The sequence below is a fragment of the Gobius niger genome, assembly GCF_951799975.1.
Source record: "Gobius niger genome assembly, chromosome: 6".
Taxonomy (NCBI): Eukaryota; Metazoa; Chordata; class Actinopteri; order Gobiiformes; family Gobiidae; genus Gobius; species Gobius niger.
In genome coordinates this window covers 13,786,392-13,811,557 of record NC_136857.1, presented here as the reverse complement: position 1 = coordinate 13,811,557, position 25,166 = coordinate 13,786,392, and the positions used below count along the sequence as shown (strand labels likewise).

General features: G+C 40.7%; 2 protein-coding genes across 5 annotated transcripts in view; both read left to right on the top strand.

The window, feature by feature from the left end:
* The first annotated feature begins 766 nt into the window (after positions 1 to 766).
* Positions 767 to 11,003, top strand: esyt1a (extended synaptotagmin-like protein 1a). Its single transcript, XM_079558662.1, has 31 exons — positions 767 to 1,350; positions 1,941 to 1,982; positions 3,448 to 3,582; positions 3,727 to 3,800; positions 3,983 to 4,055; positions 4,143 to 4,232; positions 4,312 to 4,367; positions 4,637 to 4,757; positions 4,840 to 5,016; positions 5,462 to 5,544; positions 5,683 to 5,731; positions 6,002 to 6,091; positions 6,184 to 6,279; positions 6,406 to 6,477; positions 6,558 to 6,644; positions 6,731 to 6,880; positions 7,012 to 7,191; positions 7,410 to 7,586; positions 7,658 to 7,740; positions 7,815 to 7,863; positions 7,942 to 8,031; positions 8,195 to 8,290; positions 8,489 to 8,560; positions 8,635 to 8,721; positions 9,003 to 9,149; positions 9,237 to 9,352; positions 9,447 to 9,539; positions 9,618 to 9,749; positions 9,816 to 9,921; positions 9,999 to 10,048; positions 10,139 to 11,003. Exons 1-31 carry the CDS (start codon positions 1,051 to 1,053, stop codon positions 10,164 to 10,166), a joined length of 3,201 nt encoding a protein of 1,066 aa, XP_079414788.1. The 5' UTR covers positions 767 to 1,050; the 3' UTR covers positions 10,167 to 11,003.
* A 154-nt stretch (positions 11,004 to 11,157) lies between these two features.
* fmnl3 (formin-like 3) overlaps positions 11,158 to 25,166 on the top strand; it is a 28,009-nt gene continuing 14,000 nt past the window's right edge. For 3 of the 4 annotated variants that reach the window (XR_013792941.1, XR_013792942.1, XM_079557865.1), the window contains exons 1-4: positions 11,158 to 11,728; positions 22,769 to 22,852; positions 23,061 to 23,141; positions 23,228 to 23,304. Coding sequence is in view for 2 of the 4 variants with exons in the window: in XM_079557865.1 (XP_079413991.1) it covers positions 11,615 to 11,728; positions 22,769 to 22,852; positions 23,061 to 23,141; positions 23,228 to 23,304 (356 nt within the window). In the remaining 2 variants the exon portion in view is untranslated. The remainder of the gene's footprint in view (positions 11,729 to 22,768; positions 22,853 to 23,060; positions 23,142 to 23,227; positions 23,305 to 25,166) is intronic. The other variant, XM_079557864.1, reaches the window with a different exon arrangement.

Genomic DNA, 25,166 nt, shown 5'->3' with positions numbered 1-25,166 from the left:
GACACATGACAGTTTTCTTTTTACACATTTAAAGATAAACACATTATAGGCTAATACTTACTGTATTGGATGGGCCCCTCAATGTTGTGATACTTATTGGTGACAAAAGTGTATCGTCCCAGGTCCAGCCCTATTATTTATTGAGTCAAACATGCAATGTCATTGTGCAGATCACATTGTATTGACCACTGCTACAATTCGTCCAGAGAATTGCTCTGTATCTGTTGAGTGATTATTTTAGTTTATGCAATTTTCATTTGATGATCTCAATAAAGCAAAAGTGTTTTTTTTTCTTTCTTTCTTTCTAACCTTCTCCCCAGGTAGTTAGAAGGTAGGCTACATTTAACTCTTAGGGCAATTAGGAAGAGGCCTAAATCCACTGGGATTTTGGTTGCCAGGCAGAGATGATCACGGATTAGACCTTCCTCCTGACCACTGTGCTAACCCTGAAAACAAACTTGTGGGTGAACGCTACAGCCATGACAGTGTCTGGGTCCATCCTTTGGTCGAGCTGTCAGTCATAGCGAGCTGTCCGCGTGCAGCACGTTTAAAGGGAACAGAAACGTGTAAACCAGTTTGTAGCCTGGGCACTGCTGCAGAGCAGATGAGCGCTTGCGCACTCTCATTTAAGCGGATAACTGTTCTCTGGTCTGGACGATAACGAAACACTTGAGACTTCAAATATCATGATCAGAGAAAATGCATACTATACCATACCATACTTAATAGTGTCATTAAAGCAGGTGACTTGATTTGGCGCTTGTGGCTGCAAGTTTATCTGGATAATTCTCCATTTCTACTGGATCTTATGAAGGCGGGGTTCACACTGAGCCCGCCCTCCTTGGTATCTCTACTCGCTTATTTCAGAATGAGGGAGATCTGCTGTGCACCTAAGGGAAACTTATCAACATCTACTTCGACGGACCGGGACGCTTGGTGCTAAACGATGATTTCTTCCATAATGATCACGGCTGTGGTTAAACGCGTTTAGCGCTTGCCACTCTGTCGCACTGGACCAAAAGGACCCAGAGATTCCCAGCTGCGTGGGAAATGTCGTTCACAGATGCTTCTGCAGAGTTGGCCTCAGCGAGCCATCCTCCCGGGGAGCGAGCTGTCAGTGTCCTGTGGTCATTTGGTAAATGCTTGGGCGCGCTGGTGCCCGTGTACCTGGCTGGGTACTACGGCTTCAGTATCAGCGTGGTCCTCCTCGTATTTATGATCTACATGGGATGGAAACACAGCAGACTAGAGAAAGTGATGAGACTCAAATCCGCAATGTACCTGCTGGAGAATGAAAAGGAATTCACCACGGCAAAGGTTTTTAGGAGCAAAAGGGATTTGCCTCCTTGGGTAAGGATAATCTCCTATTATGGGTAACCATCAAGCGGGCTAGTGGAATTGAGTGGGGGGGAAAACGCCTTAACACGCAACACTATTAGACTCACATAGCCTTGTCACAAACCCGTATTTGGGCATTCCTGGTATTGCTTGCACTGTTTGGAGAAGCCGATGCCATAAGCCAATAGAATGTGACTTAAATGTCAAATCTATGGGCTATCTTTATTTCTGTCAGTGAGTTTTAGTGAAAGCAAACTGATAAATTTTTACATTTTTAGACTTCTCAGGGTTCACACATACAACAGCACAAACCACCATCATTATACATCAGGACAGGACTGAGGAACAAACTCACAGCATGTCACAAGCTGATGCATTTTCCTGTGGTTTGTTGGCCATTTCGCAGTTTGTGGTTTAGAGTTTCCTGAAGTTGAAATGTCAATCACAAGACAACCTTTAGGCCTATCTGAAGACCGTTATTACCAATCCACCATATATAGAATTTGTATTGAACCAATTGCTTTTTATGATGTCAAATTCCATCTGAAGGTCCTGTTGTTTCATATTTTTAGTAATTTTTCTGCCTTGTTCCTTCTTCACAGGTCAATTTTCCAGATGTAGAGAAGGTAGAGTGGCTGAATAAGGTAGGTCCATTTAATGCAATCTATGTTGTCTATAATGTCTCAATCCATTGTGAGTAGGTTAAGTAATATTTTGGGTGTGGGTGGGTGTTTGTATGCACTCCGGGGTTGCATTCTGGGGTTCCTGTTGCAGCCTGCACATCACACCGGATAAACTGTAATGAAGTGACCAGGGAGAGCCTTGGAGATTATATCGAAGTGCCTCTGCCTGTACAGTACCTCTGCTGTGAAAGTGTGGTTATGAATACTAATAAACGCCATTGCCCTTGTGGAATAGGAAAACCCAATGAACTCAGTGACAGGAGATGCACATTCTAACGGCGTCATCTTCCACAAAAGCCGTCTCTCTTCCATTTGTGCTTGTAGTTATGACGGCAGCCACAATGCACCAAGGATTGTATAAAATGATGTTCAAAGAGTTAGAATGACAACCAGTTCTTCAGTTGTTAATTGATAATAATGTAATGTAAGACGCTGCAAATGGGTCAGGAGGTGGTCAGTCAAAAAACACATTTTGACTGAGCCGGTGCTATGCCCCTACACTTAACATAGGAACACAAAATCTAACACCAACAAGACAGGTATTACAAGGTGACAATCTTGGCTTCACACAGAATGTTAAAGGCCTTATACCTGACATTTTTGTTCACTTTGTAGAGTAACATTCTAAACGTAGGGGTGTAAAAGTAGTAATTTGCGATAAAATAAGCCTGATGTGTGAAGTTTGCATTGTAATGTTGTGTATGGTCAATACACATTTGACATTAAGGACTTCTCACGGTTGTCTTTAACTAATCCTATGTTTTTTTTTGCTTTTGTAATGTTTATATTTAGATCTAACCTCCTTAATTCATGTGTTTGTTTGCATATAGGACTCTGAGGTGTCATAGAATGCTTTCCTGGGTTTTAAAGGATAAGCAACTTATGCATATTTCTTTAGTTTTTATATAATTATTACACAGAGGTATATTTTGGCAGATGTAATGAGGACCTTTCCATTGAGTTTGGAGGTCAGCAGTGGTGGAAAGTAACAAAGTAAAAAGTACAAATTATAGGTACTTTTACTTTACTTAAGTAAATTCTATCTGTACTTTCTACTCCACTGCATCTTTAAATTGGGTTAAAAGTATTTTATTTTCAAAGTGACCTCTCTCAAATGAACTGGTTTAGTCCCAGTTTAGACTTGGTTTAGTGGTTTACTCCTTCAGACCTTGTTAAGATCTGGTTTAGTTCCTGTTTTTGAGTTAGTGGTTTACTCGTTTGATTCAAAGGATTTAAAAATCCCTGCACAATAAACTCTTTAACAGTTTTACTTTTACTTATAAAGTACAATTTATAATGCATACTTTTATACTTTTACTTTTTTACTAAAGTACATGTTTGGTCCTGTGTCTGCTCTAAGAATATTGAGTACTTCTTCCACCACTGGAAGTCAAATGCTAATTTTAACCATGGATGTTTTATTTAGATTATGCAGCAAGCATGGCCTTTCATTGGGCAGTACCTTGAGAAGTTGCTGGTTGAGACCATTGCTCCAACTATTCGTGCATCCAGCATTCATTTGCAGACTCTCAGCTTCACCAAGGTCAATCTGGGAGATAAGGTATGTTGGCTATTCATTTTCTTCACGGGATATTCCATAGAGCCAGTCACAGTTGCTAATGTTCTATTAAATAACGTAGAATCCGTAATTGCCTGCACTGTTTTTTATTATTTGCTTCGTTGAACACAGCTGTTGTCTTCACAGGCTCTGAAGATTGTGGGTGTAAAGGCTCACACTGAACATGATAAGAGACAAGTGATGTTAGATTTATACGTGAGGTAAGAAGACACAACATATGCTGCAAAATAGTGTTAGCAACCAGTCCATCTAGTTGCTTAGTAGGCTGCTACTATTACATATCTAGAATGTAGCAGCAGGTAAATATTTACTTTTCCTAGCCCAGAAGCGCTTTATTACACCAAATGTTTATCTAAGGGCTAAAGATGTCTTCTTCATGTAGCTATGCTGGTGATGTGGAGATCAATGTGGAAATCAAAAAGTATTTCTGTAAAGCTGGTGTGAAGGGTGTCCAGGTAACTATGTTAATAAAACTCTATGCGCTTCCTTAAACATTATTCCTATTTGAGAGTTACATTTTAATTGGCTTTGCTTTGGTCTAGCTCCATGGAAAGCTGCGTGTTATTCTTGAGCCCCTTATTGGAGATGTCCCACTTGTTGGAGCCATTACGATGTTTTTTATCCGCAGACCAGTAAGGATCTCAGCACTTCATATAGTGTTTATAAGATTGTAAACTATTAAAATAAGAAATTATTGTATCAACTTGATAGAAACTGGACATTAACTGGACAGGGTTAACCAACCTCTTGGATATTCCTGGCTTGAAGTAAGTAGCAGTTTGTCTTTGAGTGTAACTATTGTGCAGAGGCAGATTTCTGTCCTAGAATCTTAGTAGACTCTATTGAAGTCCAAGCAGTGATGAGTTGTTTCTATGTTATGTTATTACATGAACAAAGCGTCAGTTGTGTTTGTAGTAGCACATGAAGATAGTTAATGTGCTCAAAGCTCTCTTCTCCTGGTCAGTTTGTTTAGCCCAGTGGCTTGTTTTGCCTGTGTGACAATTTCCTTTGTTCTCCTCTGTTCATTCATTGACAGTGCCATGTCAGACACAATGATAATGGATGCTATTGCCTCCCACCTGGTGCTCCCGAACCGCCTCACGATTCCTCTGGTGCCCAATCTTCTTGTTGCGCAGCTGCGCTCGCCTCTCCCAAGGGTAACTGTTTATAATGCACAGGCATTGATTATTTGTATTCAGAAGCTTTGTATCTTATGTGCTTTTGTGCACTGTGTTGCAGGGGGTGGTACGTATTCACCTGCTGGAGGCAGAAAACCTGACGGCCAAAGACACGGTTATTAAAGGGATCATTGATGGAAAGTCTGACCCTTATGCCGTTCTGCGTGTGGGCACTCAGGTGTTCACGTCTCATCATGTGGACAGCAATTTGAATCCTCAGTGGAGAGAGATGTTTGAGGTGGGGAGAGGGGGTTAATGATACCGATTATCAATGAAATAATTTAAACTGTTTATATTATACTGTATATTCCCAAGTTGGAGGTCCCCATTTTGGTGCTAGCACCTGCTCGGTGGTGTCCTTGCTTTGTAGAGGCTGAAGGTCTTTGGTGCTAAAAAGCTGTCTTTGGCTTCTTGACAGCTTTTGCAGATATTATCTGTTTCCATTAGAACAGGAAGCCACTATATCTGATCAACAGCATTTGATAAAATACTCTTGCAAACATTAGTTCTTGTTTTTAATACTAAACAAGAAACTGTTTAAATTGACTACGACAATAACTCACCAGTGAAATTAGCTGCTGATTCTGTTTGCATGCTATGTGCTGCCATGGTAGATGCTTGCTTAAGACAGTATCTTCGTGGTGCGTATTGTGTACATCCATTTCTGTATGTGTGTATGTCAGGTGATTGTCCATGAAGTGCCTGGTCAGGAGTTGGAGGTGGAAGTTTTTGACAAAGACCCAGACCAGGATGACTTCCTGGGCAGGTAGCTTCTTCATTATCAATCTGTCTCTATGTGCCTCTCATGCTCCCATCTCTTCTATGGTTAGAACGTGCCACAGTTGAATGAGACACATAATGACATATATTTGACTGTGTGCTGCTCCCCTGTGTCCTCTTTCAGGGTCAAAGTGGATCTTGATATTGTAAAAAAGGCGAGGGTGGTGGATGATGTAAGTTGTTAGACATTTCCTCTTTTATTTGCCACCTTTGGCTTCTTTAACCACTGCATTTCAAACAGTTGAGATTACAGTTCAATATTATGAACTTACGTACCATCAGAGAGGTAATAAAACAAGAACTGCACTAATCCTCACCATGTGACGTTGTTGAACTCTTCATGTGATCCCCTTGTGATATTTGTTTTTGCCAAGCACTGCTCTTTCCTAGTCAGGCACAAAGCAGATGAGAAATTTGTTTTTAATACTATTCTTATGTAACAGTGGTTCAGTCTACGGGATGTCCCAAGTGGCAGTGTCCACCTGAGACTGGAGTGGCTTTCTTTACTGTCCTCTGCAGAGCGACTGAGTGAGGTATGAATGAAAAAAAAAAACGGTTAGATTACATTATAATTCTCTGTTTGTTTGCTTTTTAATCTTTCTTATCCTTATGTTTCTGGTCAAAGGTGATCCAGAAGAATCAGAATCTGACCAGTCGGACCGCTGACCCTCCATCAGCTGCCATCCTTGCTCTTTATCTAGATCAGGCTCATGCACTGCCTGTAAGATAGATACAACTCTAGAAAAGCGTTACTGTAGCATTCTTAGCTCATCATAGAAAAAGATTTTGCCAACCTAGTCAGTGTTGGCAATGCATACCTCATCTCATGCATTGTTTTATTTTTTAGATGAGGAAAGGAAATAAAGATCCAAGCCCTATGGTACAGATTTCTGTCCAGGACACAACTAAAGAGAGCAAAGTATGACAACATTTTTTGACTGAAAACAGATTAATTCTGAATCGATTTGTTATGCTTTTTTTTGTGGTTCTAATTAATAGACATGTTATGGTACCGGCAACCCTTCATGGGAGGATGCATTTACATTCTTTATTCAAGATCCTCGCAAGCAAGATATTGACATTCAAGTATGTACAAAAATATACAAATTCTGTGTGGATATTTGCTCCTCTTTCTTGGGGAATACAGTCTTATTAAATGTTTTTTCTCTCAGGTCAAAGATGATGACCGTGCACTTTCATTGGGCAGTCTGAGTATTCCTTTGACTCACCTTCTGTCCTGCCCCAAGCTGACCATGGACCAGTGGTTTCAACTGGAAAATTCTGGATTGGGCAGCAAGATCTACTTCAAAATTGTGTTAAGGGTCAGTGTCTAAGAATATTATAAAGCATCTTCATCAACTCACAAATCCCCTGTACTAAATGTGGTCTGACTTCATATTTAGTAAAAATAACATAATGTTGATGTTGTTCCCATGACCTCTGGTTGTGCCAGGTTTTGTGGTTGAGTGATGATGCCACTCCCACCACCCCACCTCGGCCTTCGTCCTCTGGCTCTGGGATGGGTCCCGGGGGAATCACCTCCGAGCTGAACCCTATGGGACCGGGTGGATTATCCAAACCACCATCAACACGACCGCAGCATGCCACTCCTGATTCAGACTTTGCAACAGAGGTATACATCTTCCCTCAGTTTCAGGGTCATTTTCTTCCATCAAAAATAATTCTGTTTGAATTATGTATGTCCCAAATGTATACATTGGGTCTGTACAGTGTGCACGAGGGCAAAGTTATGATCCATTCATGGGGCGTGTCTTAATGCCACATCTGAAAGGGGTCTACGTCAGTGAGGCACACAGTAATGTCAGTCTGAGTTTTGTGCTGCGTTAACAGGGAGTACTGCGGATCCAACTGGTGGAGGCTCAGAACTTGATCGCCAAGGACAACTTCATGGGGGGCATGGTGAAAGGCAAGAGCGACCCCTACGTAAAGATACGTGTGGCTGGGATCACTTTCAAAAGCCACACCATCAAAGAAAACCTTAACCCCTATTGGAATGAGCTCTATGAGGTACCAACACTGTAGTTTTATACATGCTACACTTTAAACAAGTTCATATTTGCTTTATGTTTTAATTGTAGGTAATATTGACTCAGCTGCCTGGTCAGGAAATTCAGTTTGAGTTATTTGACAAGGACATTGACCAGGATGACTTCCTTGGAAGGTATGAAAGAAATAATTAAGAATTACATACTATGTTGTTGTATCAGTTTTTAATATCTCATATTCCCCTCAAAGGTTTAAACTAAGCTTAAGGGATATCATAAGTGCACAATGCATTGACACCGTAAGTTAATATAAAACATAATATTCATTATTGCAGAGTGCATTTATATAATACATTCTTTTACCCCTTTGGTCACAGTGGTATACACTAAATGATGTGAAGTCTGGTCGTGTTCACCTTGTTCTTGAGTGGCTGCCCAGAGTTACAGACCTGGTCAGGCTGGAATCGGTATGTGCCTATCCGTAACATTGTAATGATGACTTTTCTGTTACATAATAAAAAGATTTCGGCTAGATAAGTGCAAAATGCTTATACTCATTACTATTATTAGTTTTGACTTTTTTGCTATGGAAATTAACAAGTGTTAATTATTTTTCATGTTATTTTTCAGGTCCTGCAGTATCAGTCTCAGCAGACCTATCAGGACAAGACTGTGCCCTCCTCAGCTCTTCTGTTTGTCTATGTGGAGCGGGCCCACGGCCTGCAGGTGAGATCATGTGTATGAGTCCTCTGGCTGTGATTTATTGTCTCTGTTAATGCGTTTTCTTTATACATGGCACCAATGACAATGTAGCTTAAGCCGCACTACTTTGGCCTGATTGTCTGGATGGCTGCGTAACCTTCCTGTGTGACTTCTCCAGTGATTTAGGGCATGTTTTTATGTGACTGAATGACTTTGTTTCAGTTGAAGAAAAATGGAAAGGAGCCAAAAGCCGGAGCTGAGGTTGTCCTTAAAAATGTATCCTACAAGACAAAGGTAGCAGCATTGTCATAGGGGTTGCGTCAAAACCTATTACTTTGAAAAATGACCCATTCTTTGTTGCTGCCCAGATTTGTGAGCGCTCAACCTCACCGAGATGGGACGAAGCTTTTCACTTTTTGGTGCGGGATCCACGAGAAGAAATCCTCACTGTGAAAGTGAGTTTTTATCTATAAATTGCCCTATTCTATTGTCTAAAAGATGTGATGGCAACTATGTTTTGTGTAGAAAATGCCTTAGTGACGATTTGCAAATGAAACAAAAGCGCTCTAAAGGGTTGTAATTATTATCAGAACACCGCATCATAGCTAGTCTGTTTTGAATAACGCACCAATAACACGTACTGCTGGTATATGATGATGTGATATCATATGTGCCTTTTTTGTCTTTGACATTGTCTTAATATTGGTTTAATATTCTAATATGTGTTTGTGGACAGATCTCACACAGCTGGGGCCAGGCCCTTGGCTCCATCACCCTGCCACTCAGACAGCTCCTGTCAGAGTCTGGGCTGGTCCTCGATCGCTGGTTCAACCTGGATGGAGCTCTGCCAGAAAGCCAAATACTACTGAGGGTCACTCTCAAGGTACATATTTGCCACTACTACATAGATTCAAGTCATATAATCATGACTTCTATCTATTTGCGTCTTAATGTCGGTGATTAATCATAGATCCTGGACACTCAGCTGGCAGCGTGTAAGGGAGAGGGTGATGTCACCATAAATGAGGTTATACCCAAATGGGACCCTTCTCATCTTGACCTGAAACACAGAGGTGGTCCCTTTATGTGAGTGGCTCACTGTGTCATCAGTTTATCTCAACATAACTTTGACTGAGTAAATCTTAACCTATTTGTTATTAAAAATGTATTGCTCTTTTAGTTCTACCGAAAATGGAGGTGTCGGACAAGTGAAGATTTCTATTGGTTACTCCATGGAGGAGGGCAGGCTTTTCATCACTGTTCATGCTTGCAGGTTTGAATCTCTACCATTATTGCTTTTTAATTTTGCCGCATATTAAAGGGAATATTTATATTTAATGTGTACTTCTAGAGCCCTGGCGCCCTGCTCAAAGGATGGGGCAGATCCATACGTTTCCTTCGTCCTTCTCCCTGATAAAAAAGCTACAACTAAAAGGCGAACGGCCACAAAGAAGAGAGACCTGAACCCTGAGTTCAATGAGAGGTAGCAGACTGACACTTCCATTAATCTGCTGACATGACCTTCTCACAACTGCCTCTGTTTTTGTAGGTTTGACTTTGATTTCTCACTGGAAGAGTCAGCCCAGAGAAAACTGGACCTCTCTGTGAAGCACAATGTCTCCTTTATCAGCAGAGAGAGGGAGCTTATCGGCAAGGTGGAAAACTACTTGTGAAAACCTTGTGCACTGCATTATTGTATTTGGTTGTCACTTGTCTTTATTTGTGCTCACAGATGCAGCTGGACCTGGACCAAATTGACCTTAAGAATGGTGTGACTCAATGGTATTTACTTTGCTTTTTTCATATTATAATATTTTAACCTTTTATTGATGTTCTCAGTTTACAAACATTCCATGTGCTGTTTTATTCTAGGTATGACTTGGTGGCAGAGGCCAATTAGAAGAATCTATGCCTGCTTAATCGTCAGCTATACAACATTTAGTGTGGCTTTAGTTGTCTGTGATTTGTGTGTGAATATTCAGCTTGAATAGAAATTACCACCTTCACTGTAGAAAAGATGAAAACCTTTCCAACAAAAGGTCTTGAAATGTAGCTTATCTTCCATGAAGCATTAACTGTGACGTATTCATCTCAAACAGTGTTCTTCAGTCATTCTTAGCTGAATAGAAATTAAAAAAGGCAACTATGTTGCAAATGCACCAGGGAGTAGCCAATGTGTAACAGCATGTTCACAGTATGGACTTTAATTAGAGATGAGAAAGAGTGACCAAATGAATGATTCTTTTTGTTTTTTTCCTGGCTCTTTATTTATTTATTTTTTTAACTGCAAATTGAAGACTTGTATGTTTATATTGTTGCCTTAAGTATTACGGAACTGTGCGCACATTCAGTGTTGAATAATTTTGTTCCAGATGAATTTTTTATATGTTTTAACCAGAGATTTATGAAATACAACTTTTATAAATTATGTATTACTCAGCCCGTATAGAGACTAGTGAAGACAGAAGTGCAATCACTGTGTTTTTATGAAGAAACGCCTTTATAAAGATGATCTTGATGTAAATGCAACTCCATGCTTCTAGTGTTTGCACTATGATTATGCAGTGTTTTTAGGCTAAACATTTGACCTCACACAAAGCATGAAAATATGCCTGGCTCTTGACACTGCTCTACTGTTGACTTCTATGATTAAAATGTGTTGTGCAAAGAGTGATGTTAAACACAAATAGAACAGAATTCTGCTTTTCATCGTTGTTCTCTTCGTATCTGATTCCACAGATTAAAGTTTGCACTTGAATGTTTTTTTTCTCTTAACTTTGACCAGCAGATGGAGCTAGAGTGAAACAATGACTGGGTGACCGTGGGCTCTTTCAGCAAATGTTTTGGCGAATGTGGGGAGGGGTTAGAATGACTGACAGCAAGCTAAACCAATAGGGTCAACTTCTCTCCCGGAAAGGGGCGGGAAAATCAGGGGCCCCTGCCCCAGTGGAGGCAACAGCAAAGAGCCTAATCAGGATCACACAACAATAATGAATGGAAACACGCTGTAGCCAAGAAAGTTGAGCAGAGTCTAAATTAGCTTTAGGTCGACATTTTAAACTCATCTCTCATTGGAAAGTAATGGATTGGCCTGGGAAAGCAGAAGAATTTCACTGGAGACACTGCAGGCGGATTTAAATTACTTTATAGAGCAACTTTGGATGTAAACTACAGTAGACATACTGTAAACACTAACCGTGTGAGATAAATGGCATTTTGGGACACAAGTACAAGACTTTACTTCTCGCCTTGGAAAAGTGGATTGTTCCGAATCATCTGTTGATTCCGAGTGAAAAGATACGCGTTGAAAAGGCGCTTCTCATAAACTGTTGGATTTAATTAGACAGAATGGGCAATATAGAAAGTGTGGACGGGCAATCCGAAATGAAGCATCACATCATGCCTTTGAAGGTGCCTATGCCAGATCCCACAGAGCTGGAGGAGAAATTTGCTGTCGTTTTGGTAAGTTGATACGAGGCTACTGCTTGTGGAGACTACCGTATTGGAGATAAATGTATTCCAGTTTACCTTTCCTGAGACGAATATGACAATGCGTTACTTTTGTTTTGGCTGATGCTTATGCATGTTTATGGTCCAATATTAGTTGCTGATGTTTCAAATGGGTAGAGAAGAGCTGTTCCGCCCCTCATTCTGCCACTGCCCCCCTCTTTTCTCTCCTGCGGTTCTTTTGTCTCTCAGAAGTCAGGCAACTCAGCGTTTGGCTCAAGTGGCAAACGTTATTCCAGCGTGCTTAGACGTGGGGCGGTGGTGTCCACAGGAAAAGAAAAGTTTTTAGTCGGCTAGATAGTCATAGGCTATATCAGCTATTGGGCTATACATCTTCAACTTTGTCTATTTTTATTTTCTTGAAATGAGTCTCATTTGGAGAAATGGCATTTTCTGAATTCCCCCAAAACTCCCACATTAAACCCAGTGCCCCCTCCCTTTTCCCCGGCGGTGCTCTCACGTCAGGGGCTGAGCTGTCTGAGCGCTTTGTAATACTGAGCTCAGTCAACACCCACTCTGACAATCACACTATCAACTGAGAAGTGTCATTTCAGACGACATCACCACAACACGGGACTTCCCAAATGAAACAAAAACAACACAATTCAGCCATTAATTACTGCATCATATAATGGCAAAACTTCCAAGCCACTGAGTGTTCTTTCAGTTTGTAAAATGTATGTTTTTTCTGCTGACATTATGTGCATTGCCTGTGCTTTAGGTACAACAAATGTCTTGCATGCACAGACAATGCACTCATGATCATATATTAGATGCTGGTCAATGGGACACAGGTGCTTATTTTGTGCTCCTTACTCCAAAATTTACCATAGCCCCACCTTGCTTAGATTTTAATCTGGTTAAAGCCTTAATTACAATATCAAACACCAAAAGCCTTGATTTCCACTGCGTTAGACAGTCTGCCTCATTCTTCAGGACTGCGGGATCCACTGTGTTTTTGGCGAGAGCCCATCACTAGCTGTTTGCCAGGACTATCAGCGGATGCAAAGTAAAGCCCTCCACATTTGAAGGAGGCAGCGCAGTGAGAGGCCTTTCAAACTGCTTGTTGACTGCTGCGCTAAGCCACTACTATTATGACAATTATACACTGTACTACTGTGCTCTGCCTGCTGTAGGAGCCTGACTTGTGTCTTTTCCTTCACCCACATGAGTCAGGGCTTGGACGAGTGGATGGTTATAAAAAGAAGGCTTTTTTTTCTCAATATAAGCTTTTTCCACATGACAAATGAATAAACCATCTCGAAATGATTTTCCCATGAAAGGAACACTGGAATTTATTTTTATAATCTGCACCATGGCTTGAGACAGTAACACAAATGTAATCCCTGTTATTATGTCCTCTCAGCAGAAGATTTCTATTCAACAAGACAAAATCTTTCATCCTCACTCAAATACAACCCCATGTAACCCTGTGCCAATAGTACATTTCCTTCTCTGTGTGGGAAAGAACAACATGCTTGTTTTGTTTGAGCTTCTTATCGTGCAATTAGACCTCTTCACGCTTTTGACTGATATGGAAGTATGCTAAAAACATATACCTCAGATACACCTCCTTTGTAAATGACAAGAGAGCTGATGTTCCACAGCTAAGTCGTGCATTAAAGTATCTTTCTAGAGTAAATCTGTCATCAGGGTTTTGAAGTTGAGATGTTTCTGGCCTTGCAACAGCATCAACACATGAAATATGTTCCATAAATGGATATTTTGACATGCGTAATTTCCCCTGCTCTGGATAGCTGTACTTCCTGTTCCATGATGGCATGCTGCAGGAAGCAAATGTGTCTTGGTTGGACGTCAGCTCCAGACGTTCCCAAAGGAGTGACAGTGGTTCATAATGATGTCATGGGTGACATTACACACTAATGCCTTTTACAGGACCCCTCTAGACGGTCCAATAGAGGGGAGAGACCCCAAAGACTACTTTATGCATTTGTATAATAAAATCCCTTGGACAGGTTCAGCTGGCGGCATATGCTTAAGACATAAGCTTTACACACAGATTTGAGGGTATTTTATGGGTGGAAATGTGTGCTTGGAATTCTTCATTCTCTTTTTATGGAGGAAATTGCACCGATGCTGTGGTTACCTTTCTTGTGCCCCTTAAGCTTGCTGATGCACAACATGTCATTACTCTAATATGAATGTGCTTAGACCTCACATCCAAATAGTTGCCTAGCTATGAAATTATATGCCGGTACCATACATCCTTATACTTATGACTCCCTTTGACTCCTTTATCTACAGTAAATACTATTTAGCTTTTGAGATTTATGCAGCTTCAAACCCAAGTGGAATATCTGAGGTTCAAGTGTTTCCTCGGCTCCAACACCCAGAACAATCCACTGTACTTTATATGAGTCTTTACGAGTAAAATGTGATATGGTAGTGGCCTTTTCAAAGGTGTACCTCTATCCATCATCTGCTCCAGGATCCTTTTTCAAAGATCCCTGTGCCGCCAATCCAGCGCTGGATTCCTGCGGTTTGTTCTACACTGAAGCCACATGAGAACTCAGAAGGGAAAATTCCCTTTGAACTGGCAGTCGGCCACTGTTCTCAGCTTCTAATGACTTTACCAACATTTCAACAGTGTTTACTTTCAAAAGGCAGCACCTTTTGGCTTTATTTCACCTTGATCGAGATCAAGTCACCATCAGCTATTGGTATACAATATCTTTGCAATATTGCAAATGTATTGTTTATTGAAGCCAACAGCCAACAAGTTTTTAGTCATGGTTTCAAACTCATGTGTTGTCTAAGTGTAACACAAATCAGCTCTCTTCATAGCTCACTTAAACATCTGTGTGCATTTGTGCATGTCATTCCAAATAGTTTTAAAACAGTTGTGTGCTCCCTAACATCATGCTGGTATAGTTGATGGGAACAGTGCAGATGAAGAGCTTAGCTGAATTAGACTGAATGTTGACAAAGGGGGCCCCAACCATGTCTGATATCCCTGTTTCTTGATGTATGTTGCCTAAAGAAAGCGGCCCTGTCTGATATGTGCCACTCAACTGGAACTAATGCCACCAAGCTGTGCCCCATGGTCAGTGGACTGCCTACATCACTTTTATTTGTTTCATACTTGTCTTTATTTATGGACTTTCGCATAGACTAAAACTTGTTTGTAACATCACATCAGTTGGAGCAGGGTATGTTGCATCTGTCCCCCCACTCTCTGTCTCAGGAAGCTGGAGATTATGGGCGCTAAGTGAGAACAGTTCACTTGGTTTTGAGGCAGAAAGTGTCGGGAGCCCGGCACATGGCTGTCCACCTGGCGCTCTCTGCCCTCGGGCCGCAGTTTATGGCCAGTTTTAGTGAATGCTCCTTCACCACTTGCACATCTGAGAAAGCAAAGGTCAAGACCATGACAGAGCAGATGTGACTGAAGAAACACCAGAATGTTTACTATAATTCATTTATAAGGCTAAGCCGTTGTAAATCTGGAAATTACTTTCTCATTACCAACAGGTTGTAAAGCAGAAAGTGCAACTAAAGAAAGGATGAAGTAAGACAGAAGCTACATTTCACTTAAGGGTGGTGCTGAGTGCTTAACTGAATGGCTGTCATTTTACTTGGTCATTTTGTGGCAAGTTTTTGTGTTTCAGACTTGTTGGTGCTTAACATGCACATTTTCTAATGATTAATTAAACTTTTTATTCCTACTGATCACCTCACCACTGCTATATGGATTTTGAGCATGTGAATGTAGTGTTGGTGCTTAAGGTAACATTTTCCAGTAGATTTGTGGACGCGGTTTCTTTTCTCACTACTATAATGTGGCCACTGTGGTCCTGTGTTGTTTTAAATGGGGCCTGTTCCCCTGTGGCTTATGTGCTCCCACATCTTCTTTACATATTCAGAGGATACATTATAGGCCTGGCCACAGAAACCAGAAATTTATATTGATTTTGAGTTCCTTTCTTTTTGACGGCGTAATTATTTTCACCAAAGTTCCCACCACGCTTGCCGGAAGATACATTGAGCACATGACCATAATGTGATCTTGTGAACTTTTCTCCTTGACTTTCTCTTTATCTGTTTTGTGTTTTTTAGATCCACCACAACACTGGTGATTTCCAAAACATGATTCCCCCTTCTGCTTCGGACTGTCCCCTTTCTCCACTGTTGACCTTCATGTCTTAAGCAGGGCACTTAGTTAAAAGGCCGGCAGTGTGAGTTATTGAGGCATTCATGTACCTGCATTCCTCACATTCCCAGTGAATATGGGCTGTTGTCCGGGACGTCCCGCTGCACTGCACGGACGCACTGAGCTGTACAAACAGGATGTCCACCTCACTGATTCATCACCAAAAGTCTATAATAATTTCCACAACATTGTTACTTTTGATGTTTATCTAATGACTCATTACACACTTAGTACCTTTTTGGTGAAAGAGTTAATTTCACTGATTTAAGACAAAAAACATGAGTTCTCTTATCTAGTGTTTCTCAACCAGGGGTATGGTGACCTTGTGGTATGTAATGACTTTGATTCAATTTAGTGATTAAAGACAGTATCTGAATATTTTGAAAGAACAGCACGTTAAATGATTATGTTGTAGTAAAGTGTTTTTTGGGATCACTTTCTAAATAAATCAGCGCCATTGAGGTAAGGGTACACTGTGTTTAAAGGAAAACCCCAAGGGCAAAAAAGGTGGGAATGAACCACTCCTCAATTTACTAACTGAACTCTGAACAAGGGCGTTTCATTTAGTTTAGTGTTGTCATGAAGGGAATGGAGGGAAAGTGATTTCTGTCAACAGAGGTCAAAGGCTGAGTGTTATGGGAGAAGAGAAAGAGATGGATCACGTGTTTACGCATTGCTTTCAATCTACTTCACACTGCATTTGAATTAACATTTCAGTGTGGTTTGTCTCTGTGGTACGAATAAGTAGCGTAGCAAGACCTGAAACAGGAGAGATTGTAGCTGCATGCAAGAAAAAATCTTTGTTTCGGAGAGATACTGGCTCTTTCTTTGTTGCTTTGTTGCGATTGCCTGGTTTAGATTACAACACTAGCAACATAGTGATCAGATGTCCACTAACAAAAAAGGGGACAGCATTTTCTCACACTCTTGTTGTCTTATTTACCTTTGAGCTCAGAAAACCAATATTTTCCTCCACACACAGTGCTTTTGTTATGTATTACATTTGTTTGTATTTCTCCGTGCTCCAAACCATCTCTGTGGATTTCCTGAAGAGTGGAGGAAGTCCCTTCAGCTCTCATCCTGTCTCCTCCTATTGTGTTTGGGAACACAGGAACAGCGACAATGGGCCGACTGACATATCATTAATAAAAAGCTGCTGGGGCTAAATTATGTCACACATGAGATAATATCGTGATATAAGAATGACCTAAATTTATAAGATTGTCCAGCCACAAGTGATCACAAGCCACAGCTTTTTGTGCACGGCTAAAACCTGCATGTTTTGTCAGGGAGGGCGTCAGGTGTAAAGTTGGTGCCAAATAAACATGCAAATTGTAGTGTGTGGAGGGAATAGGTTCTGATCATTTACCACCACAAAAAACACAACAAATAGAAATCCATGTAATGTATTGGCAAAGTATATCTTCATAAACAATAATGAAATAATGAAAAACAATAATACTCAACCTGTATGTATAGCGACATCTCCTATAGCTTCATACTGTAAATAAATATGTACCTCAATGGGCTGTCATGAGGGAAGTCTAAAATATGATCTGCTAAAAGAAAATGCTAAGGAAAACAGTGCCGTTCCAGGAGCCATTTTGAAACTGTTTTCTTTCCCTCCTGGCCCCACTCCCTGATAGGGATCAGCGCCTTGGCTCCCTCACACCAGTCACTGCACTGGGATTTCATGCAATAATACTATATTTTGTACTATATTGTTTCTATCCAAAAGAGAACATGTGTCAGTTCTCTGTGTGCCAGCTCCACTATTAAAAGGCAGATTTTATGCTTCAAGAACAATAATGAAAAATGGAAGTAAAAATGATAAGTGTGGAGCCCGCTAAAGAAAAGTGCAATCTGTTAAAGGTTTAGGCATAGGTTTGTGACACAGTTTCCGCTAGTGGTGAGCCATTCTCTCTGTTCAGTGTTCGCTGTAGTTTGGGTTTTCTGTCAAAATTGCACCATGTCCATCTCCAAAACACCCACTCGCTCTGAGCTGTTGACAACTGACTCTGGCCTGCGTAAACATATCGCAGATAGTAGTATAGCTCACAGTCTGCACCCTGTCCACTGACAAAGCACAAAGACGAGTCGAGAATATCCTTTTATACGGTGATATCTCCAAAAGATATTGTTCCATTGTTTGTTTGTTTAATGAATCTAGTAAAATGAAAGGCGCGAAAAGCAAATCTGCACCTTTGAAAGTGATTGCTAACTTTGTCCTCACAATGCACCCCCATCACACCTCTCACCTGCCCCAGCACCACGTAAACACAGACACGTGCTGAGATTGCAAAATAGGTTGTGTTCACACATGACATTACAACCTTCTAAGCAGCCTACAATTTAAAATAGGCTGCGTTCACAACATTGTAGAATGTCATTATTTCAACCATTTTTGCCTCTGTTTACAGGCTACTGCTGCTAAAACGAAATGCACCACTGAGACTTATGAGGCGTCTGAGGGGAGTGGGACAAAAAAAAAAGACTAGAAATGTAGTTGTTTATTTATTCTGCTGTGCTGCACATAAGGTAAATGAGTTTTCAATTTCCCCTCAAAAGCATCTTCAGGGCAGCCTGTGGAGGGGGCTGAGGTTAGTGGGTGAGGTGCGGGCCACTAAGTAATGGAGGGAAGGTGCAGATCGGGGTCACTACTGATACTTAGTCACGACAAAAAGGCAATGGCTTTAGGATGCGCATCATGAACAACCTTTACATCATGTAAAACATTTTTGTACATTGTAATAAATCACCATTACAATTGTTATCAGTAGAACCAATATTACTCATTCATTTTTAATTGATTTATTTCCGGCAATGGCACAGAAGAGTACAAGGTAGACAATAATCCGCATAGTTATGTCATGTAGTATTATTATTACCATTATCATATTAACCTTATATTTTCTTGGAACACATAGGTCATGTTTATGAAACATTTACAAAACACACAATCAATCTTTGATAAGTTTTAAGAGTTTTCTTGTTTAGTGTAAATGACTTGTCTCATGTTGAACCTTTCCCCAACATTTCTTTACCTCTGTAGCTTGTTTCCTTGGTTCACAGAACAGTTTTCTGAATGACAGTGACAACTTAAGCTTAAGCACATTGGACTAAAAGAGGTAATTTGCCTCTTACTCGTTAAAATCATGGAGACTACAAAGTATAAAAGACTTTGTGCATGTTCAGTTTTACTTTACCTTCGTTTATGATATGATAAGTGGGAAGTAGTAAAGTCCGGAACCTGCCATCGCTCTTTCCTCTGGTCTCTCTGTGAACTCTCATCTCCTCATGGCTCAGGGTCACAGACTGTGGTTTGGGACAGGACTTAATCAAGCGGGATTGTGACGCTGTCAGGTTTGGGGCAGATGGAATTGCCCCAGTCTCTCTGAAGTGAGGACAGAGCCATGACAGACTCTGGGTCACTGCAGCAGACACTGGAGCTTTACTGGTGTGGTGTATGACTTAAGTGCTCATCTCCAGGCCTGGTTGCCCTCTGGGACTCATCATGCCTGGTTAACCTCCAACCTGACCCTTGAGGGGGTTGAATACTTTTGTTTGCTTTAATTCCAAAAATGTTCAATTTTCATTTTAAAAGCATCTTTATAACTGCTCAAGTAAATTGCCATTGTAATGGTCGCAATAAGCAAACAATAAAGAATTCTGTCAATGTAAAGTTGTATAGATACATTGTATATTGCATTTGTGTTCTCAAATGCATAGAATTCTTGTTGTTTGTTTAGCAGTTCATATTTCAGTCTTCCCTCAAATATTAATGCTTCCCAAATAGCAATTGCATGAATTGACAAAAAAAAACAAATAAAAAATCAGAATCAGTGGATCTGAAATATCCATCTTTTTTATTCACTTAAAGGTACTATACAGAGTTTAAATTTTTTAAAACCAAGTATTTTCATCCCCCTACATGTTCTAGCCATGTCCTAATGTGTAGAATGAGCCCAGACCTGTTCACCACAACTGCCTCTAAAATCCTGCACTGTCACTCAAAAAGTTGTTACTTCGGGTCCGAAGTGCCGTCATGCACAAGTTTAATATAGAAGGTGCTGTTACGCGTAAGACCTGAGGTCTTTTACTTACTTAACTTACCAAAAATGTATGTGAAAATTGAAGCTTTACTTTTCATTATCTTGCAAACTAACGAACAATGACAGAAACCTATATACTGTACTTATCTATGTCTCTTGCCATTTTGAACTTTTACTACACTCTACACTTCATATGGACGGTCCAGTGTCTTTCTACTCTCCTGATTTCCCTGATAGAACCAGTTATAGTCTGGTTGGCTGATAAAAGAAGTCTGGTTGAGCACTCTGCACTGATCGGTGTGTCTGGTGGATCCTGATCTCTTGCAGCACCAGGAGGCAAACGCAGACCCTGCCCACCACCAGCCTAAGCCTTTGTGTGCCCTTTTCTGCGAGAGAAACAACATGGCTCAAATGTCAAAGGACAGAAATGGCACAGCACCAAGTCAAAACAAAGCATCACATTCAATCTTTTGTCCCAAACCAGTCTCAGGTCAAACAAGAAGAGGCCACAGAGAGGGGAAGGTATGCGGGCACAGTGGCAAACAACAATATTGTGGCCAATTATGCAAGAATTTTCCGTTCAATATTGGAAAGATACCGCTAGCAGCTACATTTTTAAGCCTCCTCTATAAATACAGGAAGTACTTGATTGTATCACTGTGGGAGAAAGTGAAATGCAATTAGTCTAATTGGGTTAGTGGGCTCAAATTACCCAAATCTTGTCATAAAGAAACATCCCCCAGTGGTCCCTAGTTTCAGACTAAGTTTACCTTTTAATAGTACCCTATAGTAATTTGACAAAACGTGCAACATATTACAGATCAGGCGGTTACTATTTTTTTAAACTAAATTACTCTCAAAATAGCCCTTTTACGGCTGTTATGCCATAGTTTTGGTGAAGTATGCATGACTGGAAGACAAAAAACTTTTCACAAATGTGATGCTTTTGTGAAATCATCACATTTTTAGATATTACAAATAGTAAATGTTCATTCTATCTTAACCAGGGGTGTCAAACATACAACCCGCGGTCCAGATGCGGCCCGCAAAATGATTTAATCCGGCCCCTACCGTGTAGAGCCTACATTCCAGAGAATGTAAAAAAAAAGGAACTATCTAGCCCAGCCTTTCCATCCTCTCTATACATTGTAATAAAATGGCAAACTGATTCATGGATCAGCCCTGCTATATAAATAGACAAACTGTGCTCATGTTTTACATTTTTAAGAGCAGTTACTTAGTTGGGGACCACTGCTCTAGCCCATTTCTGTGGAGAGTTATGAACTTTTAATATTTTAAATGTGTTGATGCGTAGCTTTTAAATGTTTGTAAAAGACACTTATCTATGGGGCTTACCCTTACCCTTGTGACCTTACCCAAAGAGAGGGTAAAGAGGAGCAGTGAGGATCACAGGGCAGTTTGGGTCAAAAGAAGAAAAATATATCACTTTCAACCACTATGTTAAACAGGACACATTCTTGCTCTAATTCTTCCTCTGTGCTACATATTGTATTGCAACACGGGTAATACTGGCAAGACAGCATTGCTGAAATTGCAGAAATATAACATTATGATTATTACTGACGGTCAGTAAAATAGTCTATCAATATCCCACTCCTCACCTGATATTACAGTTCTTGATACACTGATAGACTGAGAAAGGCAGTTGTAGTGAAGAAACAATTTCAACAGCAAATTCACAATGAGTGTCATAAGATCCAGTTTCCATTCATGAAATCGACTCCTGAACATCTCAAACTCCACAAAGAAAGGCCACGTCCTCCCTGGAGATTAAACCCGGGAGCTTCTTGCTGTGAGACAAGAGCGTTAACTACATCACCACCTTAAGTGCACCTTATAAAAAGCTTTAAATCAGGGTGACTTTGCTGCCTTATTTCTAATATCTCCAATAAATGCTATGCATGATTTACAGTCTATATATGAGCGTTATCATGAAACAAGGTGGGTGTGCGCCTGATTTGTCGTTACACATTTTGGTTCCATGCTCTTTCGTTCTTTTATCATGCTAATACTGTGCTGTAAACTGAAGTGCAAGGAAATTACTAAAGAAAAACAAAACAAAACAAAAAAGCGTCAAAATGGCGACAAAAGCAACAAAAATGTGACAAAAACGTGACGAAAACACAACTAAAAACCTACAAAAAACACAACATGACAAAAAAGCGATGAAAGCTTCGACGGTCTGAGCTTTCAAATGAGGCGTTACACTGTTGCTCTATAGTTGAAAAGCTTATAGATTTAGGTAAAGCTGAACTGGAGAAAATGTGCTCGGTTCAGGCGGGGGGTAAGAAGAACCGTTCAGCCTCTTTTCTAATGAAGGAAGTTATAAGTCAAGTATTGTTTGCGTTTTATTCCAACAGAAGATGAAGTGATATCAAAATGTGAGTAGTTTTGTCCACACCATTGGAGCACTGAGGGTTGTAAAAAAGACTGCTTGTGTTGTTTGTGACGGCCACATAGACGACAGCTGATAATGGATTGTGGCTTTTGTGGTTGAGACAAACTGTTGCCTAAACACAGTGTCAGCCGTGAATTCACTGAGGAGATTTGGATCATCTCCTGCGACAGGATGTTAAGAGTCAACACAGGAAGTGAGGTCACGCTTCAAGTCCTCACAATTTTGTCTGTGCACTGCGGTTGACGCCAGTGGTGTATAAAAATGGCTCCAAATAAATGTCTGATATGTGTAGTAGTGTAATATGTCATAAATATATGTATACATTATAAAAGTGCATTTGTTTTTTTGTGTTTAAGAATTCCATGAACCTGCCTCCGGATAAAGCTCGCCTCCTTCGACAGTACGACAATGAAAAGAAATGGGACCTCATTTGTGATCAGGTGAGGAGGAGTATCTATTTAGGTATATAAAAATGTTAAGTGCAGCCATGCCAGATTGCCGGACACTCGCCAGTTTCGTACTTTTGTCCTAGATTAACGGAAAACCCTTCAAATCAAACTACATTAGTCACAGCACAATGGATTCACTTTACATCCAGTATATCATGCACATTACTTTGCATGTGCCTTTTCTTTCTTTGTGCTCTAGGAGAGGTTCCAGGTCAAAAATCCCCCACACACGTACATCCAGAAACTACGAGGATACTTAGACCCTGGCGTCACACGAAAGGTATGGCAATTTTGAAATTCAGCGTCTCCCCCAGTGAACATCTGGACTATAACTTTAACACTGCTCTACTGTGTTGAACCGTGCAGAAGTTTCGGAGGCGAGTGCAGGAGTCGACCAAAGTCCTGAGGGAGCTGGAGATATCTCTGAGGACCAACCACATTGGGTATTTTTCCACAACATTTGTTCATTCATAAAAATCAAGTGAATCATTAAGGCCGACTGCAGAGGCTCTTTTGCCGACGACTTCTTCTTTAGTTAATGGCCCCTCACTACTGTTACATCCAGCTGCCCATCTCACATTGAAAATGATAGAGCGACAAAAAAGAGACAAAACTGTGACAAATATACAGAAAAGCCACAAAAGAGAAACAAAAAGTAAAAAAAAAAGGGATGAAAAAGGGACAAAAAATGTGTGAAAAAGAGACAAAAATGTGATGAAAAATAGACAAAAATGTGATGGAAAAATAGACAAGAAAGGTATGAAAAAGGGACAAAAATCTGATGACAAAGGGACCAAAAATGGATGAAAAAGAGACAAAAATGCCACAGAAAAGCCAGTTCAGTGACAAAAAGTGACAAAAAAAGTGATGCAAAAAGTGGCAAATGTGATTTAAAAGAAAGCCAAAAAAATATAGTGCCGACAACACAGCAACAGCGCAAGGAAAACGATCTATTTACATTTACTGGGCATAGGCTGTAAGCTCTCCAGTCAAGAAGCTTTTAGATTTGGGTAATGCCAAACTGGAGAGAATGCAGGTTAAGGTTGCTTTGAGTGGCCATTGGTATTTAGAAACCGATCTAAATACAAGTATATAACTCTGACACAGAACTTTTACTAAGAGAAGCCCTTCGTTTTTTAAGTGTAAAGAATACCCTTTTCTTCACCTCCACTGTTGCCGCAGGGACACATTTGTTTGGTGCCCAGTGTCCCTCTATTGTTGTGCCCTGGCAGCTCTACTTCATAGAGCCGCTGCATATAATGCCCAGATGGTAGCCATTGTGCTGCCTTGTACACATCCCCCGAACACACTGTGAGCAGGAAGCTTTGTTGTGTATGCCAGAAGGACAGGAAGCCACACTCACCGATGTTCAGCTCAGCTCAGCGCGCACAAGTTACTTCTAGACTTTTCTACCTACAGTATCACAACAGAGAAGTTGTCTAACAAAGTTTTAAAGTTTTAAAAAACCCTTGAGATTTGTCTAGTAATCTTAATTCACTTCATGCTGCTCTTTACATTAACAAACCACTTCTTCTAATTACAACTGCTGATACTAGTGCTACAAAAATGCACACTTTTCTAAAACCGTGCGTGGGAATTAAGTGCAACAGATGCTGCTTTATTGTGTGCGTCTGGGTCTTTTCTGCTGTGTTATTCCTGGAGCTGCCAAGAAATCTGAAATAGCAACCAGTTGGGGAAAAGTTGGGGGGGATTTGGGGAAAAAAGTGAAGCATTGCAGGCAGCAGAAACTCAGGACGGGGTGGGGGTGGTAGACAGGAAATACTGCCCCCCCCCCCCGTCTCCTCTCCTGTTGCACACCGCTCCAGATCTTTGTCCACCTCTCCCCTGTCTGCGCCTCCTGGTTTGATTTGGACCCCTGATTGCTTTCCTGTCTGATTTGCCCGTATGTCGCACCGTTGCTATTTTGAGAACCTTTTTCCCCCCAATCCCGTTTTTTCCAAAGGTGAAATTGGAGAAGTGAGTGAGTGGGCTGTTCGAGGGGGAGGCAGATTACACACTGTTGACTGTGCAGACCTGCTAATCATATATATCCCCTGCATTCTTTCTACCGTTTCAATGGGAATTTCATTGTTTGGAGATGTCTCTGCTCCGAGAGAAGAGGATTTGAACAAGAAGGAAACTTGAAACTCTACTCTAGAGGCAAAAAAAGAGGACCTCCTTTCACGCTGCCCCAAAAGCCAACTGCAGCTTAGTGTGGTCCTGTTCCTAGTTTTCATAGATTTAGGCAAAATGCATGTCAGATGTGAATCCTCTGTCCTCACAATCGAAACACGGCAAACTGGAA

Coding starts and splice junctions, on each gene's coding strand:
- esyt1a (XM_079558662.1), top strand. CDS start 1,051: ATGTCGTTCACAGATGCTTCTGCAGAGTTGGCCTCAGCGAGCCATCCT. Junction 6,881..7,011: donor ACTTCAAAATTGTGTTAAGG/GTCAGTGTCTAA, acceptor TGGTTGTGCCAG/GTTTTGTGGTTGAGTGATGA. Junction 7,192..7,409: donor ATTCAGACTTTGCAACAGAG/GTATACATCTTC, acceptor CTGCGTTAACAG/GGAGTACTGCGGATCCAACT.